This window comes from Anolis sagrei, chromosome 2 (assembly GCF_037176765.1).
Source record: "Anolis sagrei isolate rAnoSag1 chromosome 2, rAnoSag1.mat, whole genome shotgun sequence".
Classification (NCBI taxonomy): Eukaryota; Metazoa; Chordata; class Lepidosauria; order Squamata; family Dactyloidae; genus Anolis; species Anolis sagrei.
In genome coordinates this window covers 193,322,402-193,346,198 of record NC_090022.1, presented here as the reverse complement: position 1 = coordinate 193,346,198, position 23,797 = coordinate 193,322,402, and the positions used below count along the sequence as shown (strand labels likewise).

The 23,797-nt window shown below is 40.9% G+C and overlaps 1 protein-coding gene across 2 annotated transcripts in view; it reads left to right on the top strand.

Moving 5' to 3' along the window:
• Nucleotides 1–23,420, top strand: part of UBA1 (ubiquitin like modifier activating enzyme 1) — a 58,244-nt gene extending 34,824 nt beyond the window's left edge. For both annotated transcript variants that reach the window (XM_060762773.2, XM_060762771.2), the window contains exons 2-26: nt 2,737–2,853; nt 6,141–6,199; nt 6,409–6,577; nt 6,679–6,813; nt 7,528–7,634; nt 7,874–7,964; nt 8,091–8,223; nt 9,515–9,612; nt 9,937–10,087; nt 12,098–12,270; nt 13,066–13,173; nt 14,253–14,333; nt 14,417–14,572; nt 14,835–15,000; nt 15,395–15,591; nt 15,937–16,001; nt 16,241–16,436; nt 16,543–16,617; nt 18,084–18,273; nt 18,897–18,985; nt 19,728–19,820; nt 19,917–20,108; nt 22,305–22,406; nt 22,527–22,627; nt 22,732–23,420. In XM_060762773.2, the coding sequence (XP_060618756.1) occupies nt 2,737–2,853; nt 6,141–6,199; nt 6,409–6,577; nt 6,679–6,813; nt 7,528–7,634; nt 7,874–7,964; nt 8,091–8,223; nt 9,515–9,612; nt 9,937–10,087; nt 12,098–12,270; nt 13,066–13,173; nt 14,253–14,333; nt 14,417–14,572; nt 14,835–15,000; nt 15,395–15,591; nt 15,937–16,001; nt 16,241–16,436; nt 16,543–16,617; nt 18,084–18,273; nt 18,897–18,985; nt 19,728–19,820; nt 19,917–20,108; nt 22,305–22,406; nt 22,527–22,627; nt 22,732–22,867 (3,180 nt within the window). In that variant the 3' untranslated portion in view covers nt 22,868–23,420. The remainder of the gene's footprint in view (nt 1–2,736; nt 2,854–6,140; nt 6,200–6,408; nt 6,578–6,678; nt 6,814–7,527; nt 7,635–7,873; nt 7,965–8,090; nt 8,224–9,514; nt 9,613–9,936; nt 10,088–12,097; nt 12,271–13,065; nt 13,174–14,252; nt 14,334–14,416; nt 14,573–14,834; nt 15,001–15,394; nt 15,592–15,936; nt 16,002–16,240; nt 16,437–16,542; nt 16,618–18,083; nt 18,274–18,896; nt 18,986–19,727; nt 19,821–19,916; nt 20,109–22,304; nt 22,407–22,526; nt 22,628–22,731) is intronic.
• Nucleotides 23,421–23,797: the final 377 nt, after the last annotated feature.

Sequence of the window (23,797 nt, the reverse complement as noted above, 5' to 3'; positions counted from 1 at the left end):
TGATGGTAGTGATAATCGTGTTGAAATCCCGCTTTTTCCTCAAAACTGGAACTGAAGTCAGTTTACACCTTTAGAAGATTACAATGATAAAAATGCAAAACAGTAACACCTAATTAAACTATTAATGATATTTAAACACACATTTTTTAAAAAAAGTTAAATAGCTCACATTGGGAGATAGTTGTCAGATGGCCGGAGCTTAGGCCACATAAGGCTTTATAGATCATAATAGGTCAAAATCAGCACAGTAACTGGTGCTGGAAAACAGATCAGAGGCAGTGGAGCTAGTTTAGAGTAACTTATTTATTTATGACATTTATATTCCGTCCTTCTCACCCTGAAGGGGAGTCAGAGTGGCTTACAAGTAAAAAGTAAATAGCTTAATATTAATATTATATATTACATTGTACTATAACATTGCACTGTAATATTATTAGTAATATTACATTTGACATAAAATATATAATTATAATATCATATTATTAGTAGTAGTATTAGATTGTATTTACTTTTTACTTGTATTTATTTAGGTTTTTTTGAGCCCTGAAACCACTAACCAGTCATGCTCTGTTTCATGCTTCTGTATTCATGCTCTGTTTCATGCTTCTGTATGCTTCTGTATTCCAATTGCCTATTCTGTATAACTTCATTTTCTGCTTCTGTAGCTAGAGCATGAAATTGGATATATTGATGATTTTTTTCCTGAGTTCTGATTGATATTACTCAGTTGGACTTTGTATTATAGCCTTTGATTGTGCTACATCTCTCCCCTACTATTGATGCCACCCCATTTCTTCTTAGATTATAATTTCCTGGGTAAAACTGTGTGACTGATAATGTTCCATTTGTGTCCACATTAGCACACTCACACCAAATATTGCAATGTTTATATGTTTCATTTATTGTTTAACTATTTCTAGCTCCCCTTGCTTACATTTCCTGTTCCTATAAACAGTTTTGTGCAGAAACGAGGTTTATTGGACCTCTCCTGCACAGTATTAACTATAGTGCCACTGCCATTTTTTCTGGGGGATCCTCCACCACTCATGTGCTGCTGTCCAGTAGTTATTTGGTACATTTTACCCTATCCCTGAGCAAAAGTCTGTCTGTCATGGGAGATCCTACCAGAAGCATTGTTGCTATAAGCATAGCCTATTGTCTGACAGAAGCATACAATCCACTGCTGTAGGAAACTAGTTCCGGGTGCCATCCAATATTACTCAGACCTGTCCTAGGGAGTAACTGAGATAGGTGGGGAAAGTGCCTTTCGGAATATCTATATGTTTAGATCAAGCTTTCCCATATCTGATGTCACAGAAGATGTGATTTATTTTAACAAAGACCTGATCTTCCATTTGAAATTCACTGTCCTTAATGATCTCCATGTCATCCTACCAAGTTCCTATAGTAAAGGTGGGCAACAGTCAACTGATCATTCTGTAATGATCCATTTTCAGCTGTGAACCACTTCTGATTCAACTTCTGAATTGGTTGAGATTTTCTTTCAGGGTTGAGGTGGGAATTTTGTGACGATTCTGGTGTTCCTACAGAATAAAAAATAGGGGAAAGGTTCAGTCAGAACAAAAGAAATGGAGATTGAAGGGCCTTTGTTGGAGAGGTCACAAAAATGGAGTTGGAACCATCCTTTCCTCTCCCTGGTTTACAGACATCTCCCTTGGGAACTGTGAAGAGCTCCTTAGATCCATAATTAGATTGAATGGCATCGCGGTGTACTACTCCATTACTTGGAAGTCCCCAGCAATCGAACTCCTGCCAGCTCAGACTGACTATTTCCTGCCTGACTCATGCCCAGCCCTTCCTTACTTGACTTTCGATTCTTTCTGTAGCAAGCTGGAAAACTCCTGCTGGGAAGGAACACCCAATCATGAGGTCATCTGGTTCAGATGCAGTAGGGAGTCACCTTCTTAGCGGTGATATTCTGATGCAACAGTTTACAACATTTGCACATTAAATTCCCTTCTTAGAAACAATAGGCAGTGTTACTAGTTATTTCTTTAGAGCATTTGTACCCTACTTCAGTCAGAAAGGCTTCTAGAGTGGTTTGCAAATTGTTATTTTAGCAGTTCTTTGCCCTCAAGTTTACAATCTAAGTAGGACATGGCACACGACAGTAGGAAGAGAGGGATTAGATCCAGCTTTGTTTCCTCTCTGCCTCCATGGGCATAGCAGTGAAGCAGGGATTGGAAGGAGGGAATTTCATCTACTTAGGTACAATGGAGAAGTAGCAGATTAGCACTTCCTCGGTTTCCTTAGACAGCAAAAAGGCTATGAAAGAATCTGCATTTCTTTTGTGAACAGATAAAAGTTACATGTAAGAGACCTGTGCTTTAAAATGAGGCTGATCACTTTAGTTTTCTTGCTATTACATCAAGTTAACTATTATGACTCAGTCTTTTGACACAACAATGAATAATCCCAAGAAATCAGCATTATCAGTATTGCTTTGAAGTGAAGAGGCTCTGTAACCCATTTGGCAGCACAAGTCTAGTTACAAGAAATATAAGTGGAGGGAGGATCGGTTACCATGGTCCGTTTTGAGGCATAGTCAATGTTTTTTGTGATCCCCTTCCCCCCACCTCCAATAGTCTTAACATAAAATGACAGGTTTTTTATATTTCACGGGTACCAAAATTCTACAGCAAGATGAGCAAATTGTGGATTTGTGTCACTGGATTTTGTATTCTTACAATTCTGTTTTGCCATTTCTGCATTCAGATGTCCAGCTCGCCGTTGTCCAAGAAGCGTCGCTTGTCTGAATCAGAGACGAAGACGGGTTCAAACTGCTCCTCTGGCAAGTCCGTACAGACTGACCTGCGCGAAGCGCCTGCCAACGTAAGACCCCGTGGTTTGATTGGTGGGGCATACTGCTAAACCCTGATCTTGTTTTTAATATTGTAAAACAAATCAATTTAAAAGAGAAGCTGACCTGATGCTAGAAGCCTTAATTTTGGTATTAGCGAAGAACCTTGTTTAATGAAAGTTGAGACAAAAAAGGCATATATATTGCAGGGACCCTTGTAGACTGTGCATACAGTGTAGTCCCTTGCTCTTTTTTTTGTGTCATCCCATGGGTAGAGGGAGAAATGAAGTCGTTGCTATCTCGTGTTGTCGAAGGCATTCATGGCTGTCCCTATGTAGACTTGTCCACAGTTCGGTTGATTACCATACATCAAGGGAACCACTGACCGCCTAGGGAAGCTGATGAAAAACAACCTACAAACTATGAGCTGGACCTGGCTCTCTTCTAGCATCATGTTGATGTAGGAGCAATGGGTAAAGATCATGGCCCCAACACACCAAGTGAAGTGTGAACTGAACCACCTAAACTGGACTCTACAGGCCAATGGATACTCCACCACAGACATTAGAAGAACTGCAAGACCAAGAACAAACCACGAGAGTAAAGATGAAGATCCACCCAGAGGAAAAGTGTTCTTACTGTACATCAAGGGATCCACTGACTGCATAGAAAAGCTGATGAAGAAACAACCTACAAACTAACTACAGACCCACTAGGAAAATCCAACAAATCTACATTCAGCAAAGGACAAGAGGGATCGTCTCACCTCTGCACGAGTCTACCGTATACCATGCAGCTGTGGAGAAGATTACATAGGGACCACCAAATGCAGCATTGCCCAAACACAAATCAAGGAACATGAAAGGCACTGCAGACTACTTCAACCAGAGAAGTCAGCCATAGCAGAGCACCTGATGAACCAGCCTGGACACAGCATATTATTTGAGAACACGGAAATGCTGGACCACACCAACAACCACCATGTCAGACTACACAGAGAAGCCATTGAAATCCACAAGCATGTGGACAATTTCAACAGAAAGGAAGAGACCATGAAAATGAACAAAATCTGGCTACCAGTATTAAAAAAACTAAAATTACAACAGCAAAACAACAGAGAGAAAACAACCAGGCACATCTTAACACCTCTCAGCAAGAGATTTTCCCAGGCTCAGCCAGGCCTTCAAATGCTAATGAAGGTGATCAGCTGAAACATTCACACCTAACTACAGCAGAGAAGAGCTCTTTGCCCCACCCCAGCTATTCCACAGATATATAAACCCATTGTCCTAATTCCAACAGACCTCACTACCTCTGAGGATGCTTGCCATAGATGCAGGCGAAACGTCAGGAGAAATGCCTCTAGAACATGGCTCTATAGCCCGAAAAAACCCACAAGAACCTAATAATAATAATAATAATAATAATAATAATAATAATAACCTTTATTTATACCCCGCCACCATCTTCCCAAGAGGACTCAGGGCGGCTTACATGAGGCCAAGCCCAGCAATACAATACATCAATATAACAGAACACAGCAGTAAATCATAAAAAATAAAAATACAATACAAAACCAATTATAAATAACACATCAACAATGTAAAATCACAACGTTTAGACACAGAAGTCAAACACTATGGGCAAGGCCAATTGTAATAGAATTAAAAAATTAAAACACTGGTTGAGACAGCAATGTATATCCAGAAATACAGGACAAAAAGAGATTGGGAGTTGATTCCATACCCTCCAACATTTCACAGATGAAAACTAGGCAACATCAGAGAATGTCATACTACACAGAGAAGCCATTGAAATCCATAAGCATGTGGACAATTTCAACAGAAAGGAAAAAACCATGAAAAGGAATAAAATCTGACTAATAGTATTTTTAAAAAATCTAAAATCAGGACAGTAAATAAAAAACAACACTCTGAAAATGGGGAAATTCCAGACATGAAACAATCAGGACCAGCTAACATCTCACAACACAAGATTTCCCCAGGAAGGAATCAGCCAGGCCTTGAAATTGCAAGGCCATTCAATGCTAATCAAGGTGATCAATTGCAACATTCACACTTGAATGTTCCAACAGACAAGAGTTCTTTCTCCCACCCTGGACCTTCTACAAATAAATAAATCCAATTTGTCTAGTTTTCAACAGACCTCACAACCTCTGCAGTGTGGGCCAAATGTCAGGAGAGAATGTTTCTGGAACATGGCCATACAGCCTGGAAAACCCGCAACAACACAGTTGCTATCTTGTTTCCCAGTGCAAAGAAGAAAATGCCAGCCATTGGTAGAAATTAAAAGAATGCACATGAACACTTGTGAATAGGTCTAATCTGTTTCTGGGCTAGAGGTGGAGGTTACGTTGACCTTTCAGATATCATGGAGCTGCAACTCCATTGGCTATTTTGCAGGGGGTTGATGGGAGTTGCAATTCAGTGACACCTAGTGGGCACAAATCCCTCACTTTTCCTAGGCCTTTTATTCTGCTTACAGTTTCTAATGGACTTGGCACTTATAGTTTGTCCTCCCCATCCTTCTAGAATGTGCCAAGACCCACTGAGAATCAGCTGAAAACAAACATTTCAGATAGCATATACATGAATTCATGTCCCAAGAAGTATGCAGAAGCTCCGAGGGAACTGACAGTCTCTGGCGACATAGTAAATTGGAGTTAATCAATTAGGCAATCTGCTTTTATTCTACTGGGGCCTTCAAGTGCGCTTTTAAAAAGCAAACAGGGAAATATTGCCCAGTAGAATACTGTTCTTTAGTCAATCAAAGACAGAAGATAGCAGTTGTATGGCTTTTATCTGCCTTTGTTTCTAGCTGAGGTTTCCTTTTGAGCTGGAAAAACTACAGATTGTGTAACTGGAGAGCCAGAATTCCATACTTGGGGTAAATTATTCAGATTGAGTGCCTGGTCATACAACATTTCAGTCCCATTTGTTGAAAGAATCAGAAGGATGTTTTATGAACTTTTCAGGCATTGATAAGCACAGTTCAGTAGTGAAAGGTCCATAAATGGGGTTAAGTTGATCACACTCCACCCTGACCATGAGCAGCTTTAATTGGATCTCTGTTCAAAATGACTGTGGGTCCTCTGTTGTTAGTGGCTAACAGCAGAGAACTGTAATAATATGAGTTTGTATATTTTTAAAGTAATGCTCAGACTTGAGATAAGCTACAGTAACCCTTGCATTGTGTACGTTTCCTGTTTTCCTCATTCAGCATGGTGTAGTCAGAGATCTGTGAGGTAGGGCTCCTTTTTTAAACTTTAGTAAACTTCCTTTCTGTTTCTTTCTATCAGGGTATGGCCAAGAATGGAAATGAAGCAGACATTGATGAGGGTCTTTACTCAAGGCAACTGTAAGTACTAGAGGAAGGAATGATTGGTTGTGTGGTGGGGGTGTGTAAGAAGATACTCTTATGTTGAAAGGCTGTCAGCCAATATTAGCATCATGTGGGCTAGAGTGAGTAATGGTGGTTCTTTTTCTGTGGCTGTGGAATGTCAGCAGTTTCTGAGACTCAGAAATTAACCCATTGGTGTTGGGGATTCTCCCACTTTTCCTGAATAGATACGTGTTGGGTCATGAGGCCATGAAACGAATGCAAAATGCCAACATTCTGGTATCCGGCTTGCGAGGACTGGGGGTGGAGATTGCCAAGAACATCATCTTGGGTGGCGTCAAGTCTGTCACGATCCATGATCAAGGTGTGGCTGAATGGTCCGATCTCTCTTCCCAGGTAGGATGCTTCTCCATTCCCTCAGGTGACCCTAGATGTATGTCCTTTGTTCGTTATGTTGCCTTGCTAACTCATGGCTCTGATGCCATCTTTTCCTTCAGTTTTACCTGCGTGAAGAGGACCTGGGGAAAAATCGTGCTGAGTTATCCCAACCCCGACTGATGGAGCTCAACTCCTATGTGCCTGTCACCGCCTACACTGGGCCTCTCAGTGAGGACTTCCTCAGCAACTTCCAGGTACCTTAAAGCAAGATGGCACCTCATTGCGAGTGGATTTTGTCCATAACTTTTACTTCTTATTTTCTTTTATACTCTGTCAAACTTACTGCTAGACTGGGCTTAATTCTACAGAGCGTATGTACCATATATAACTTACGTATAGGTCGAGAGTAGATTTTGGAGCCAAAATTATGAATTTTGGTGTGACATGTAGATAAGTTGTCGGTCATTTCGTGCAGAGGGGAAAGCATCAGTGCCAACTTAAGGGACCAGCTGTGATTCCCTTACCTAGGCATTTAGAAAGTTCTGAAGCAGCACTGCAGTGGAAAACGTAAAAATTCCTGTGAATCTCCTATTCGCACTATCCCATGTCCAGACTTTTTATAGTTGGTCACGTCCATTTGTAACCCTGGGCATTGGTTTTGTTGAACCTCTACTGATGGAGTTACAGTGAAATGGATTTTTAATATTTTTTATCTTTGGTGTGTTGCAGAATATTTTTTGTATTTTTATTGATGCTTTTGGTTGTTATTTTAAGTTTTATTAGATTGTGTTATATTGTCTAATGTGTTTATCTTGATGTAATTGTCTGTGTGGTTTCTTTCCGGAAATTGAATGTTTGCCTTACATGTTGGAAACTGCTCTGATTCCCTTTGGAAGGTCACGAAGAGTGAGAAGTGACTAAACGAATAAACAACAACAAATACTCCAGAATTTCCTTTTCCCTTACAGGTAGTTGTTCTCACCAATTGCTCGTTGGAGGAGCAATTGCGCATTGGTGACTTCTGCCACAGTCAGGACATCAAGCTGGTAGTGGCAGATACCAAAGGACTCTTTGGGTAAGAGGAGGTTCCATCTCTTATCTATGCTGTGAAAGCCTTGTCTCCCCATCTTCTCCAATAGGATCTCCTTTGAAAGCTCTCACTCTATGTCTGATAGTGTTACCTGCTTCATAATTCCAGTACACATATTCTACACTACCTATTTGTGCTGAAGGGGCTTGAGAACAGCATATCTTCCTGGGGGAGTAGAAGGATCTTCATTGTGGTACCCTCATCTTATTTTCCCCCCCTTACAGCCAGTTATTCTGTGATTTTGGTGATGACATGGTGGTGACGGACACCAACGGGGAGCAGCCACTCAGTGCAATGGTTTCTATGGTTACAAAGGTAATATGTTTTGGAGGGTCTGGACTCGGGAATATGTATCCCTGTGGTATGATTCCCTGCTTTCCTTAATGTGAGATACACTATCTCCTACAGTGTTTTTTAACAGATCCTGCTTTTTCCATACAGGGAATCCCTGGAGAAGTAACCTGTCTAGATGAGGCCAGACATGGCTTTGAGAGTGGGGATTTTGTTTCCTTCACTGAGGTTGAAGGCATGAGTGAGCTGAACAGCTGTGAACCCATGGAAATCAAAGTGCTTGGTGAGACTTCTATGGTGCCTTAACTATTTTGAGCAAAATTTGGAGGCTACTAGAATAGGATGTCTGTTAGGATATGGCCCCTTACAGTGTCTGGAAAGACTGTATTGATAGTGATGGCTTGATGTAATTTTTTCATGAATCCAGAGAGAATGTCAAATATCAAATATTTTCATTTCGAATTGCAGCCAGCCCTGTTCCAGAGATGCTGAATGGGTTACAGTAGAGCCAAACATGGTAGAAACCAATTATTTTGAAATCAGTCAATGCTGTTTATCACCACTGCCCACTCTTCCATTGACTTTCATCACTCACCATGAGAGCCCCTTCCTAATCCCAGTGCAAGCTCGTAACCAGCATATTCCCCGTTTTCCTTTGTTCTGTTCCCAAATTACTATAAAAATTTAACTTCCTTCTGTCACTTAGGCTTCTGTCTGCATCCTGAAAGAAATTAGAATTACAATTCAATGCTGAAAAACAAAATTCCTCCGTTCATTTAGTATTCTTCTCTCCAGTTCTTGCCCCATGATTTCTCTGCAATGTGCGGCACAGCATTCCCCCTTTGTCTCTTTCCCTAGTCATCAGTAATTCATTCATTCCCATTTTGGGGGCACGGAGGTGAGATATGTGGACCTGCAGTTCTCTTGGGGCTATATATATGGTTTTTAACTGGGGTATTTTAAGTAATGTTTATATTTAATCCTGTTTTGATGTTTACATATTTGTATATTTTAAATTGTATGCTAATGCTTTTATGTTAATCCACTTTGAATCTCCTGTAGGAGAGATAAAGTGGGGCATAAAATAAATAAATAAATAGTTTATAATGTACTTTTTGGCATTGAATGGCTGCCATTTTTGTTGTAAGCTGTCCCGAATCCTTAGAGGGAGATGGGACAGGATAAAAATATAGCTTATTACTACTACAACTACTACTACTACTACTACTATTATTATTATTATTATTATTATTATTATTATTAAGTTCCCATCAGGCCCAGGAAACATAACTAATGATGATAGAATTTGAGAATTGCAATACATAACTATCTGAAGAAGCACAATTTCACAGCCTCGTTTGAAAATATCAAACAAATGGTTTCCTCTCATATCTGTCTTTGTGACTGTTGACAAATCAGACATCGCAAAATTTTCAAATATTAAGATGATAATCGGTGTAGCCCGGTCCAAACTTAATAGCACAGTTTTGCACTACCATTTCTTTTTCTGTATTGTTTCTAGCTTTTGGCTGTAGATCTAATAGGTGTATGTATGTGTTCGTTTTCTTTTCTAGGTCCCTACACTTTCAGCATTGGTGATACTTCCAACTTTTCAGACTATGTGCGTGGTGGTATTGTCACCCAGGTCAAGATGCCAAAGAAGATTAGCTTTGTAAGTGTCTTTGGTAGTTTTTGTCTTGGCTGGACAACCTGTCATGCACAAATGTTGGAACTGGCCCTTTATGAAACTTTTACATTTCAACTTAGGAAACTATCCAATCTTATGTGAATAAAATGGAAGCTTCAGACATGCCCTACACTACATCACATGGCCCAGTTGCACAAAATATTGCCTTAGGTAGAAAGTAGCAGCTGATCATAGTGAATGGGGCAGTTCTGATCTCCGTGACCTATATAAACTATATGAAGCATCTTTGTGCTTTTTGGGGAATGTCAATAATTAAGGGTCTTTGTCTCAACTTCTCTTCTGTTGCAGAAATCTCTGCGCTCCTCCCTGCCCGAGCCAGAATTCATTATCACTGATTTTGGCAAGTTTGACCGACCAGCTCAACTGCACTTAGGTTTCCAGGGATTGCAGGAATTCCATAAGAAGCATGGACGGTTTCCTAAGCCCCGTAATCAGGCAAGTTTTTCTTCATCTGTTTGGCTTCTTTTGAGGATTTCCCCCCTGTTTGGGGTCTCTTTACAGCTGCAGCCTTTTCATACTTTGGTATACATAATACAGATGTTTGTGTAAATAAATAGATCTTGTACAATGCAGTCAATTCAGATTTAATTTGAAAAGGGAGTAACAAATGGTACATGTAATGTAGTTGTTAAATTTTCCTCTCCATTTAACCTGAACGTTTTTAAAAAAATGTACATAGCAGTTATATTATGGGTGGAAGTGGAAAATGAGGGGAGATAAAGGGAAGAAGAGAGAATGAATAATGAGAACTCCAGCACAAAGGGAGGAAAGATTTATTTCATTCTTACCATTCTCCAAACCAAATGATCCCCCCCCCCCCAAAGCTGCTGTTTATACTGGAATGAATGCTCCCCTTTTCACAAGTGATTAGCTTTGGAGAAGTAGACTGCCATCAAAATCATAAAATGATAGGAAAACAATGAAGCCATATTCCCTTCCTACTGTAATCACTATCATTTTCACCCCCATCCATAGCACGTGTTAATTATACTTTAAATGGTGTATGCTGATAGTTATATCTGGTTTGACTGTAACACTTCTGTTTCTATTAGCCAAAAGATAGTATAAGGGCAGAGAGATAACTGGGTAACAGCACAACTAAGGTACCAATATTAGAAGAAAAAAAATATGATTTGGTGCTATGTGTCCAATTCAGTTTCCTTATCTAGAAAAATAGAATTTTTCACACTGAATGAGGAACATCATAATCATTATTATTATTCAAAAATCCTTGCTTTGTTATTCATGGGGTGTGACTAAGTCCTCTGAAGAAACACTGTAGTACTATGCCATGAACTTGAACCTCTTGCTCACTCTTAGAGACTTAAAGAGAACTGCCCACACAAAATCAAGTGTACGATTATAGCCGTAAAAATGTGAAACCATCCCTCCCACATTTCTTTCAAACATACTGTATATACTTGAGTATAAGCCGAGTTTTCCAGCACTTTTTTAAGGCTGAAAAAGCCCCCTCAATTTATACTCTAGTCAAAGTTATTTATTATTTTACTGGGTTATTATTATAACATTTATTATTTTACTCTACTTATTACTAGCCATTCCCTGCCATGTGTTGCTGTGGCCCAGTGCTGTGTATGTGTTTTGTGTGTATATATGTGTGTGTGTGTATTTGTATATTTGTGTGTATATGTGGGTTTTGCGCATGCATTGTAAAAAGCCTTGTTTTTTGGCTTCTGCTGTGTTTTTCAGTGTTTTTATGAGTGATGGTCACTTGTTGGCCTGATAGGTGTCTTGTGTCCAAATTGTGTCCTGATAGGTGTCTTGTGTCAATTCGCCCAGTGGTTTTTGAGTTATGTTAATCCCACAAACAAACATTACATTTTTATTTATATAGATTATTGCATTACTTTACATTATTATTATTATTATTATTATTATTATTATTGCATTCATTGTTTTACTCTATTATTATTACATTTAGTATTTTACTCTTTATTATTATTGGAAGGATACGGAAGCACATTTACATTGAAGGAGGTTAGAATAATGGTTCAAATGGAGTTGGACAGTCTTATCTTAAATTGCAGTTTTATATTAATATTCAAAAACATTTAACCTACTGATGCCTCAATTAATATAATTGTATTGGTATCTATTTTTATTTTGAAATTTACCAGTAGCTGCTGCATCTCCCACCCTCGGCTTATACTTGATTTAATACGTTTTCCCAGTTTTTTGTGGTAAAATTAAGTGCCTCGACTTGTATTCGGGTCGGTATATACAGTATTCTTTGTCAGAAATTTACGAGTTAATTCTCTTTGTCAATTGCTGGAGTCTTCTATAGATACTGATGCATTGATCTTAGATGCCAGTCCACAACTGTGTGGATGCCTTTGAGGACATTTATATGCCCCTTCCCTCAGCATTGTATCTGATGAGACTCTCTGCTGTCCTTTTTCTGACCTGTTCTCCTTTCCTCCTCAGGCAGATGCTAATGAAGTATTAACTTTGGTCAAAGAGCTGAATGAGCAAGCAAAACCTCCCCTCAAGCAAGAGCAGTTGAGTGAGGATGTCATCAAAGAATTGGCCTTCCAAGCCACTGGAGACCTGGCACCCGTCAATGCCTTCATTGGAGGATTAGCTGCACAAGAAGTTATGAAGGTGAGACCAGAGTTTCTTCAGAATATTTGGAATAATAACTGGTTAAACGGGAGCTAGAAGTGGCAACTGTTACTCTTATCTCCTCTTGTAATTTGGGTACAAATTTTCTTTCCTCTGTCAGCTTCCGCTGTGCTGTAGAGAGTATTCTAATCTATTGCATGTGCATATTGTTTGCTAATTGCACAGTGGTAGATAGGAAGGCATTTCAGAGGGATATCACTGTTGCCCAGATAATTTTTGATTGCCCTCTTCCCTCTTTGGAAGAACTGTATAATTCCCACTGCTGTAGGAAAGCTCAAAATATTCTTAAGGATCCATCTCACCCAGATATTCTTTTTTTGAAATATTATCATCTGGCAGACAGTATAGGCTGGTATAAACAAGAACAAATAGGCGGAGCTTTTATGCTAGAACTGTGACAATATTGAACTCTGGCTTCACACAGATGTGGCATTAGGGCTTGTGCAATAGTGATTACACTGTGGAAAGATGGTGCTTTGTTTCATAATTTATAAATACGTAATGTGATTGGGGATGACCTTTAATTTTGTTTTACGATGCACAATTACAATAAAGTTATACTATTCTATAAAGTTACTATTTTCTCCTCTCAACCAGAAGTTTTGGATTTGGCCATTCAAATCCAAGATGGGTCCTTATCTCTGTAACAGAGGAGTTGGGCCTCTTAATGGGCTTAGCTTGCAATGTGATCCTTCCAATTTTCAAATGAAAGGAAACGCTGAACAGTGAAAACATACAATGTATGAAATTTTCCTTCCACATTTTCTCCTTCAGGCATGTTCAGGTAAATTCATGCCCATCACTCAGTGGCTCTACTTCGATGCACTGGAATGCCTGCCTGAGGAAAACAAGGATGCCCTGACTGAGGAGAATTGTAGCCCTGTGAGTAGTTTTTGTGCAATTTGAGATGCATGCTAGAACTAGCAGAAAAGTATGCTGTTCAGGAATGATGAATGAAGAGTTTATAGTGCAGTTTGTCTGTGATTGAAGTACAGCACTATGGAATTGGAGAAGCTGGAGTGGCCATGGGCTGTATTGTTTATATATATACATTTAATTACATTTAATTCTAATATTTTACATTTTGCTGTGCCCAATAAAATGCTCTTTATTGCATGGGGGGGGGGGGGTGACAGATTTTTGCCATACAAGTCTTAACTCGATATACATTATTCCAAAAGCTACTTTACTTTAAATAACACTTTATATATTCCTTAGATGTGTATCATCCATTACACATGCCCTCCCCCATTTCTCCCCTTTATTACCATTTAAGTCAGAGAAAAGACATTTAGCTGTCTAAGCACCCCTGGTGGCTCAGAGGGTTAAACTGCTGAGCTGCTTAACCTGCTGACCAAAAGGTTGGTTTGAATCCGGGGAGCGGGGTGAGCTCCTGCTGTTAAGCCCAGCTTCTGACAACCTAGCAGTACAAAAACATGCAACTGTGAGTAGATCAATAGGTACCGCTTTGGCAGGAAGGTAATGGCAGCCAGGGCAGCCACATGACCTTGGAGGTATCTGTGGACAACATCAGCTCTTTGGCTTAGAAATGGAGATGAGCACACACACACACACACACACACACACCCCTAGAGTCGGACTTGATTGGACTTAATGTCAAGGGAGAGCTTAACCTTTAACTTGGTAAAGCAATTGAAACAGAATTTCAGCTCAGGATCAATCTCAATTTCACTTTACCAAGATTGTAGCATTTGAGCCACTGACTACACTGTTGGGCTTCTGATAGTAGTATTTTTATTTTTTACACATAAGCCAACTTTCTTGCTTAAAAATTCAAATTGCGTTATTGTCCACGATAAACAAAATGTATTGTCCATCATATAGAAGAATAAAGAACCCATATAAACTGTGTAGGAGTTGCTTTGCGGACGGCAAACAAGGTGCTTTTAACAAGTAGAGGTGCCTAAAGCTTGTGGTCTGTGTTCTCTCATGATGCACAGAAACACTGTCGCTATGATGGGCAGATTGCAGTCTTTGGCAGTGACCTGCAGGCTAAGCTGGGACAGCAGAAGTACTTTCTGGTGAGTTCTAGCACCATTCATCTTTTTTCCATGCATATCTACCTCAGCATCCTGCTAACATCCCTGCTCCTTTCTGCTCTCAGGTTGGGGCTGGTGCCATTGGCTGTGAGCTGCTGAAGAACTTTGCCATGATTGGTCTTGGATGTGGGTCAGGTGGAGAGGTGATTGTGACTGACATGGACACGATTGAGAAATCCAACCTCAACCGGCAGTTTCTTTTCCGGCCTTGGGATGTTACGGTTAGTTCTATTAACTACACTTGCCTTTTCTGGGAATGACTGCATAATGGTATGAAGTTGTCTGCCCTTACATGTTGGCCTCTTCCTAGTTCCTAGTTAATCAACCTACTGTAAGTCCTGCAAAAAATAGTTTTGGGTTTGGCGAGATTCTTCAGCCGTTATAAGTGAACTTTAGTACAAAACAGTAATGGGACCGAGGCTTGTAGCTGCAATGTTGTAGTTCTCTCCCCATGAGAGTGATGTCCCTCCTCTATCTCTCCAGAAAATGAAATCGGACACAGCAGCAGCAGCAGTGAAGGAAATGAACCCAAACATCCACATCACAAGCCACCAAGACCGTGTTGGCCCAGACACCGAGCGTGTTTATGATGATGACTTCTTTGAAAGCCTTGATGGAGTGGCAAATGCACTAGATAATGTGGATGCTAGTGAGTATCTGCCAATATAGTTTCTGGCAGCCACAAAAACAAAGTTTCTGGAGTATAACACAATTAAACAGAAAATAACACTTTCAAACCAAGAGCAAATGTTTTTCAAATTTTGATAAACAGAATAATAAAAGATTAAAATAGACTTCTTTCCTCAAAGATACACAGTGAAAATATTGTTATAAGTAGTTTGTGAATAGCTCTCTGTAGTTTTGGATCAGAGATATTCCTTTAGTCAACTTACTCCTCTCTGTTGAGAGTGGCATTGCTTCATATACCTGGATAGTCAGGCATTCAGTTTCCTGCCTGGCTGCTCTTGGCTTCTGGTTCTCTTATACCTGATGACCGTTTCCAGTTCTCTTGCCTAATCCTCTCTTGTTTTCTTGTATGCTAGGGATGTACATGGACCGCCGCTGTGTCTATTACCGTAAGCCCCTGCTGGAATCAGGGACATTGGGGACCAAAGGGAACATCCAGGTGGTGATCCCCTTCCTTACAGAGTCCTACAGCTCCAGCCAAGACCCACCAGAAAAATCCATCCCCATCTGCACCCTTAAGAACTTCCCCAATGCCATTGAGCACACCCTGCAGGTCAGTGTAGGATTGGGTTGCCTTATTAATTTGGGGTGGTGTGGTAACACCTAGAAATCAGGACACTTTGTGGGTTCTTGTCTGAGCAGTCTTGACATGATCAGGTTTTGTTTTCCTCTGTTACCCATCCCTTCCTCCTCTTTTACTAAGGAACAAACTAGATACTCTTTTTCATCTTTGCAGATTATGATGCTGTGTCTATTTATCAGTTCTGCTGTCAGTTCCCTTTTTCTGTCTATTTCTTTTTGGTACCAACCAATTCAGCTGTAGCTATTTGTTGCAAAACCTACAGTCTGCTGCCCTGTCTTGTGGCTGAAATCCTTTCTATTTTCTCTTTGTGGTCAGTGGGCCCGTGATGAATTTGAAGGCCTTTTCAAACAACCCGCAGAGAATGTCAACCAGTACATCACGTAAGTAAACTCCTGCATTGAGAGTTCACCAGGGTCTAGCTGTGTCCATCAATAGAATATGTATTGTGGTTGACACTTGCTGATAATTGCTACTTTTGGTGGAATTGACTGTGATACCATACACCCAGGTCCACAGAGGTAGCTTGGGGCATGGGTTTTTGATTTGTGCTGATTCTGGAATAATTTGGAATGTTTTAATGCAGAGGAAATGGACTGAATCAGTTCTCATTGTTTTCTAGAGACCCCAAGTTCATGGAGCGGACCCAGAAGCTGCCTGGCACTCAGCCTTTGGAAGTATTGGAAGCTGTCTTCAAGAGTTTGGTGACAGATCGACCTAAGTCCTGGGCTGACTGCGTAACCTGGGCCTGTAATCACTGGCACACCCAATACAGTAACAATATCCGTCAGCTGCTGCATAACTTTCCCCCCAACCAGGTGACCCAGCAAAGATCAGTATATGATGGCTAAGGCCCTTTCTTGTGATGATAAAGTGGAAAATGTTCTGCTATCCTTGTTGTAACCTCCTCCCTTTTTCTTTCAGAAAACGAATTCAGGGACCCTCTTCTGGTCGGGTCCAAAGCGATGCCCTCACCCACTCACCTTTGATAGCAACAATGTAAGCACTGGGATGGTGTCAATGAAAAAGAGATTACAGTGCTGGCACTGCTATTTGGATAGCAGGTAGTAGGGAGAAGAACTAGTTTCTATCTCTGTCTGTTGTTGAAAAGGTGTTGGCTACATCCGGTTCTATTAACTGGAGGCTCTGAAGGAAAAGAACAGGGCTTTAAGGACCTTGGGGAGATATAGAAATCCATTAGCTGGGCAAACCTTCATGAGAAACTTTTAAAAAAATGTTTAGCGTATTAATTGCAGATCTTAACTACTTACTTACAAATTGCGGTTTTTCAGGGCTGAAGTGATAGAGCCAAGGAGACCTTGGATAAATATTTGGAAATGTTTCTGCTTTATGTTTGAGGTCTGATAGCTGTCGTCCTAGTCAGAGGGGGGCATTCCTCCAGGTGAAGTTGGAGATACTGCTATGGGAAAGACTCACTAACATTTAGCTTGGATTTCTAAATTTAAACCCACACCCCCTAAACAAGTTTCAAGCATTAGTGGATCTTTCTCCTAGCAATTTGTCTAGTGAGCTGTGTCAGAAATATTAAAAATTAACTAAGTATTTTTAATTACAAAAATGGAAGTCAAGCACCGAAAAGGTTAAATGGGATGCAATGACTCAGCAAAAGCCATAATTCAATGTAAGCAGGTGTGTCTGTAGCTTAGTAGCCCTCAGTCTGTGAAAGATATCTGTAGGAGAAGGGCCTCAGGGTATTAGTAGGCCTCAGTACCGAGAAGAACTCAGTGTTAGTTTGTCTCAGTTTCAGAGAGCCCTCAGTATGAAAAGGCCTCAGTGTGGGAGAGGCGTCAGTTTGAGAGAGCCCTCAGTATGAGGTAGGCCTCAGTATAAGGCCTGGTGTGAGAAGCTTCTGTAAAAGGAACCCTAGGTTGAAGGCCTTCAGTGATGAAACTCCAGTGTGAAGGCTGCTGTGTGTAAAAAGCTACTGTGTGAAGCTCCTGTGCAACTTTTGTGTGAGAAGAAGCTCTGAGAGCAAAGCTGTTTAACTGCATGAGAAAGAAGGCCAGCATGGAAGCAAAGAAGGAAGTGTAAAGAACTTTATTTGTGTTATGGAAATCTTATTCTTGTAAATAGTGCAACCATATTGTTTTACTACAAAGAAAAGCCTCCTATGGAAAAGATAACATTGGTCTATGTGTTTTTGTTCTTTTTATTACTGTTGGCTACTGGTGCTGGGTCATACTGTTGCTAATAATTTGCTCTGTTGTACATTTATGAAGAGGGCTCACTTGCCCAAAAAGCTGCACCTGGACGAATGCCCCCCTCTGATATAGGAAGATGACTACCTGAATTTGAACACAAAGCAGAAACATTCCCAAATCTTGGTTCTGGTCTCCTTGGTCCTATAACTTGAGACTTGACAATCATAATTGATCAGTAACCGGTTCGTATACTGTTTTACTCAAATATGCCTGCCTCACTTAATTTTCTGTTTACCTCCCCAGTCCTTGCACATGGATTATGTGATGGCAGCTGCAAACTTGTTTGCACAGACGTATGGGATCACAGGCACCAGGGACAGAACAGCTGTAGCAGAGCTCCTGCGCCAAGTACAAATCCCAGAGTTCACTCCCAAGTCTGGTGTTCGTATCCACATCTCCGACCAGGAGCTGCAGAATGCCAACGCCTCAGTTGGTAAGGCCTGCTGGAGCTGGGTGAAAAACAGGGTTGCAGAAGGGAAGGTCTTTCTGTTCTTAACTGAAGGGGCTATTTCGGGCTGCTAAAGAATAGGGGTGGCAAGTAACAAACTTTTGCCTAAGTTCCATTGCAAACTGTTATGTAGCTCTGCATACCCCAGCTCCAGCTGTCATTTGACCTCCAGCACACTCATACATAGGTCCTAACAAAGCCCCTGATGTTACATCTGCCCCAGATCCTATGAGCTTCCTTGGAAGATCTTGTTGGGAAAAAGGAAATTAAGGCCGCCTGATTAGAGGACCTTGTGTAATTCCTAATCCATAGAAGTGAATGATTCTTAGAATTTCTTTCACTATCATCCAGTCTAGTTTTGAATTCAGTGCTTTCCTCAAATTGGGGGGAATGTCTACCTATCTTGGTGGAATATTACGAGCAAGTAGGCTTCTTTCCAAGCTTTCTTTCCAAGCTTTCCAAAGATTGGTGGTGAAATATAGTTTGAGTTTTAGAGCCTCAAACCAATCCAGTGGATTTCCAGTGAGTTGGGCACCACAGGATGTCAAGGGGACGGTGGCTGGAGGTTATAGTTGCCATTTTAAAAACTAAGCTCTTCTATTCCCCAGATGATAGTCGACTAGAGGAATTAAAATCCTCACTCCCAGGGCCCCAACAACTGCAAGAGTTCAGGATGTTTCCTGTTGATTTTGAAAAGGTAAGGATGTTTTAAAAATAAATTAATAAGTGCAGAGGCCTGAATACTCTAAGGCACCTGATCTTGGAAGCTAAGCCAGGCCAGTTTCAGTTAGTGCTTGAGTGGGGGAATGTTAACAAATACTGTAGGATATATTTCAGAGGAAGGAAAGGACAAACCCATTTCTTCAAGAATACTCTAGGAAATCGGCTATAAGTTAAGTGGTAAAATCCACTATAAATTGAGCACAAACACATCTTTTTTCCTTCATTATAGTTGGACAGAGTGAGAGTGACTGAAAAATATAGGCATTTCTTAATAAAAACCTCTGATAAATAATCTCCTTATTATACAGGATTTTAATAATAATAATAATAATAACAACAACAACAGAGCCCAGATGTGGTTCTTGCCAATCAATAGGAAAAGGAAATTAGGATTTTGCGATATGGATTCTCCTGGCTCGGCTTGGTTTTACTGGCATGTTAATTTATTAATTTATTGCTAAATTTTACTGATGATGTATAACAACAACAACAGAACTCAGATTCCATTCTTCCCTCACCTGGTATTTCATTTCAGACTATTAGTTTTGAAACAATAATAAAATTCGTTGAAATATTTTATGTTGCTCTTCTTTTTTGTGGTATGGGAATGTTTACCTGTTCAAAGGTGCTCACATGCAAAGTCTTTGGAAGAAGTCTGATTCTGTTGGGAATACTACTGATCTAATTAGATCTATTTTACTTGGATTAAATTTTAGGATGATGACACAAATTTCCACATGGATTTCATTGTTGCTGCATCCAATTTGCGGGCGGAGAATTACGATATTCCTCCTGCTGACAGACATAAGGTAGGGTTTCTCCTGTTAGCTGTGGAGGATGGGAGCTCAATGGGAGAGTGGAAATTCTTCCAACCAGGAGGCTCACATTCCCCCTTTTTTGTTTAGAGCAAGCTGATTGCAGGAAAAATCATCCCCGCTATCGCTACAACGACGGCGGCTGTAGTCGGCTTGGTGTGTCTGGAGTTATATAAAATAATACAGGGTCACAAACGACTGGAGTCCTTTAAGAATGGCTTCCTCAACCTGGCATTGCCTTTCTTTGGTTTCTCTGAGCCTATTTCTTGCCCCAAAAACAAGGTAAGTGTGATAAAATATTTTCCTTTTCCTCTCATCTTTTTTCCTATTAGTTTGGAAAAGGGAAATGGCTAGAAAGACAAATGGCAATTAGGACTCTAAAGTTCTCTGATGTAGATTACTTTCCAGTACCCCATGCCTGGTTGTGAGCTCAGTGCAGCAACACGCTTAGATGCTCTGGCATGTCATCCTTTTTGGTTCTTACTTTACTAGTTCTGCTCATTTGAGGAAGGCATTCTTTTTTTTCCATGCAAGTTTCGTCTGGAATTGTGGTGGTGGTATCTTAGAAATTAAGTATGGAAGGGCAGATTTTTAAATTTATTGAAAGTTGCTTCAATCCCATTTTGCAGAAAAGTCAGGAAATTAGAAATATTTGTTCATGAATATACATTTTAGAAGTCACAGCCAGAAATCTATTATTCATGCAATTTAAGGAAACAGGGAACACTATAGAACTAACCCTCATCCCGGATGCTATGTTAGCATTACTAATGGGTGCCACAAAGTTGAACTTAGAAAGGTAAAAAAAAAAAACTGGTGGCAAGACTTATAATTGCAAGGAATTAGAAAATAGTAATCAATCTTACTCTACGGGGAGGTATGGAACGTAGCCTTCAATGACAAACTATCAATGGAAATTAGGGTGTTCTGGGGGGAGGGATTAAAAGATCAGAATTTGATTCATACTGGTCAGTTTTCATTAAATATATTTTAGAGTGTGATAAGGAAAAACAATACAATCTTTTGGATATGGTATTTGTTTACTGGTTGTTTACTGTTTGTGGCAAAAGAAATTATACTTGTTCAGGCCTTGGTGGTGAGGTTATGTGTTTGTAAAAAGTTCATTGTTTTGAGTTCTGTTTAGACTGTAAATAAAAAATTATATTAAAAATAAATGTGTGAGCTATAGTTAAGTATTTGAAATACTTTGAAATACTTAACTATAACTCCAAATACTTATACTTATAGTTAAGTATTTGGAATGTCTTGTATTTGTAAACCCTACATAGCACTTAGTTTAGCAGATACATAGGAACCTCCTGGAAGTAAGAGCTGTTCTGGAGTGGAATATGCTGTCTTGGAATGTGATGAGAGTCTCCTCCTTTGGAGGTTTTTAAGCAGAGGCCAGACAGCCATTTATCAGGAATGCCTTGATTGGGTGTTCCATCATGGCCAGGAATTGAACTGGATGGTGCTTGTAGTCTCTCCCAACTCTGTGGTTCTCTCAGTCCTCACTTTCTCAAGCAACAGCCACTGCACTCATTAGGGGTCTGTCCCGAATGGGAAGCAGCTGCCTGACATTCCCACTCTCATGCCCTGTGAACCAGAATGCAAGAGAGACTCTGCTTCTGCGTGATCCAAGAAAAATCACCAATGGGAGAGGGTGGGACTGGCAGCTACTTCCTGTTTGACGGGAGTAGACCACTGTTGAGGGCAGCAGCTGTTGCCCAGGGACTGGAGAGCAATTGCAGAGGTCGGAGGGTCAGGACAGTAGTCACTGCAGTCACCATGATGTTTACACATTTGTAACAGCCCAATAGGATTCCATTGTGCAACTGAGGTCACTGTTGAAGTATTTTCTGCTATGCGGGTGGGGAAACCATACACGAAAAGGATCTTCCACACTGTGTCAACTTAGGTGCTATATCTTTGGATTTAACTTGGACATACAGCACATGTGTCAAGCTCAAAGCCTGTGGGCCAAATCCAGTTTGCCATGTAATTTTGTGTTGCTCTCCAGATTCTGGATTTCAACTCCTATATTCCTCATTCTTAGACATCATGAATATTTCGGATGGGAGCTGGGATACAGTCATGTGGCAGGCTGCAGTTCTGCTTACTCAGGATAGTGGCTCTTGGATTTAGATACAAGGTTAAAATGTCTGATGTTAAAATGTCCCATAACCTTTCCCCAACCTGAGAGCCACAAATGCTGTAGGACGGCAATTCCCATTCTCCCGTTTACATGGCAGATATAACCAAAAGTGGTGGGAGTTGTTCTTCAATAACATCAGAGGACCCAAATTAGGTAAAAACTAAAAAGCACCCACCACTAAGTTAAGAAATATAGAATTGGCCACCTGTACCCACAGATTCTCTGTGCATAAGGCTGATTTGAAAATGGGTTTGACACCTCCCAGGGAACCTGAGAAATACCTCTGTAATTGATGCCTGTATTCCTCATTTTCTCTTCCTCAGTATTATAACACTGAATGGACTTTGTGGGACCGTTTTGAGGTTCAGGGCATCCAAGCTGATGGACAGGAGATGACGCTACGTGAGTTCCTGGCATATTTCAAGGTAAAGCATACCTCAGCAGGCCAAGAGCCACCATCTGCTGCAAGTTTTAGGAGTGGAGAAATAGGCACAGGTTATTTAAAAGATGCAGAAGTTCTTCTAATCCTTGTTTTTCTTTCATAGAAGGAGCACAAGCTGGAGATAACAATGCTGTCCCAGGGTGTCTCCATGCTTTATTCATTCTTTATGCAGCCCGCCAAGCTGAAGGAGCGTCACGACCAGCCGTAGGTTTCTGGGGTTTTGTGGGGGAGGGCTCAGAGTGTAGGAGAGACTCCACATATCCCACCTTTTCCTGACCACTGCTCTTTTTGATCCTCTTTTGCTGCAGGATGACCGAGATAGTTACCAGAGTTTCAAAGAAGAAGATTGGCCGCCACGTGAAAGCCCTGGTCTTTGAGTTGTGCTGCAACGACGACAGTGGGGACGACACAGAGGTGCCCTATGTGCGCTACACCATCCGCTAGCTGTCTCCTTGCCAGCACCACTCACCTGCCTGCCACGGACTGTTAGTGCGGGGGGAGGGCCCGCCTCCTTCCCCCTCCTGTCACGGTTAAAGTGACTCAAAACATGAATAACGTTTTGTACCCCTTTAGGATGCTCCGCCTCCCCACCCCTTTTTTGTGTTCATCAGAGCGTGGGAAATCCTTCGCTTCTGTGTGGCCCCTTCCCTATGTCCCCTTAGACCTCGCGGTTATGTCATGTTCTTGAGGCGCCTTAACCCCCACCTCCCATCTTGTCCTTTTCCAGTTAATGTTAGTTGTGTTGTGTTTTGCCTCCTGCACCACCACCTCTCCCTCTCCCTCCGTCACTCACTGGTGTGGGGAGGAGGCTGCACCCGTTCTCATCCTATTTGAGGAGAGGGCTCATAACAAGAAATGCTCCCACGTGGTCTTCTAAGCACCAGGAGGCCTTGCCCTGGTTGGCTTGTGGGGGTGGGGGGGAGATGTGAATGGGCGGAGACCGTAGGTCAGAACTGATAACAGAAGTAATTGAGTCAATAAACGTTTGCAAAAGGCAGTGGTCCTTTATTATATCCACCAAGGGACAAGGGAAGGGTGGAGTGCTGTGTCCACAACCTGAGACCTTGGCAAAAGTAGAAAGGTCTTTGGCTGTTGCTAAGGAGAGAGAAATGATTACTCTCCAGCCTTTTTCACTTGTCCCTGTCTGCCTGTAGACCAACACAGAACAGCCCTTGTTAAAGCTCTCCTCTAAGGCTTACAGTAGGGGTCCTCAATTTTTTAAAACCAGTTGTTCCCAACCTTTTTTTGACCAGGGTCCACTCTCCAACATTAGTATCAAAAGGGTTATGAATCAGTTTTCGGTTTGGTTATTTGGGGTACTGATTCAGAAAATTGCATTGGATAGACCACATCACCTTTAGTATCTGATACAGA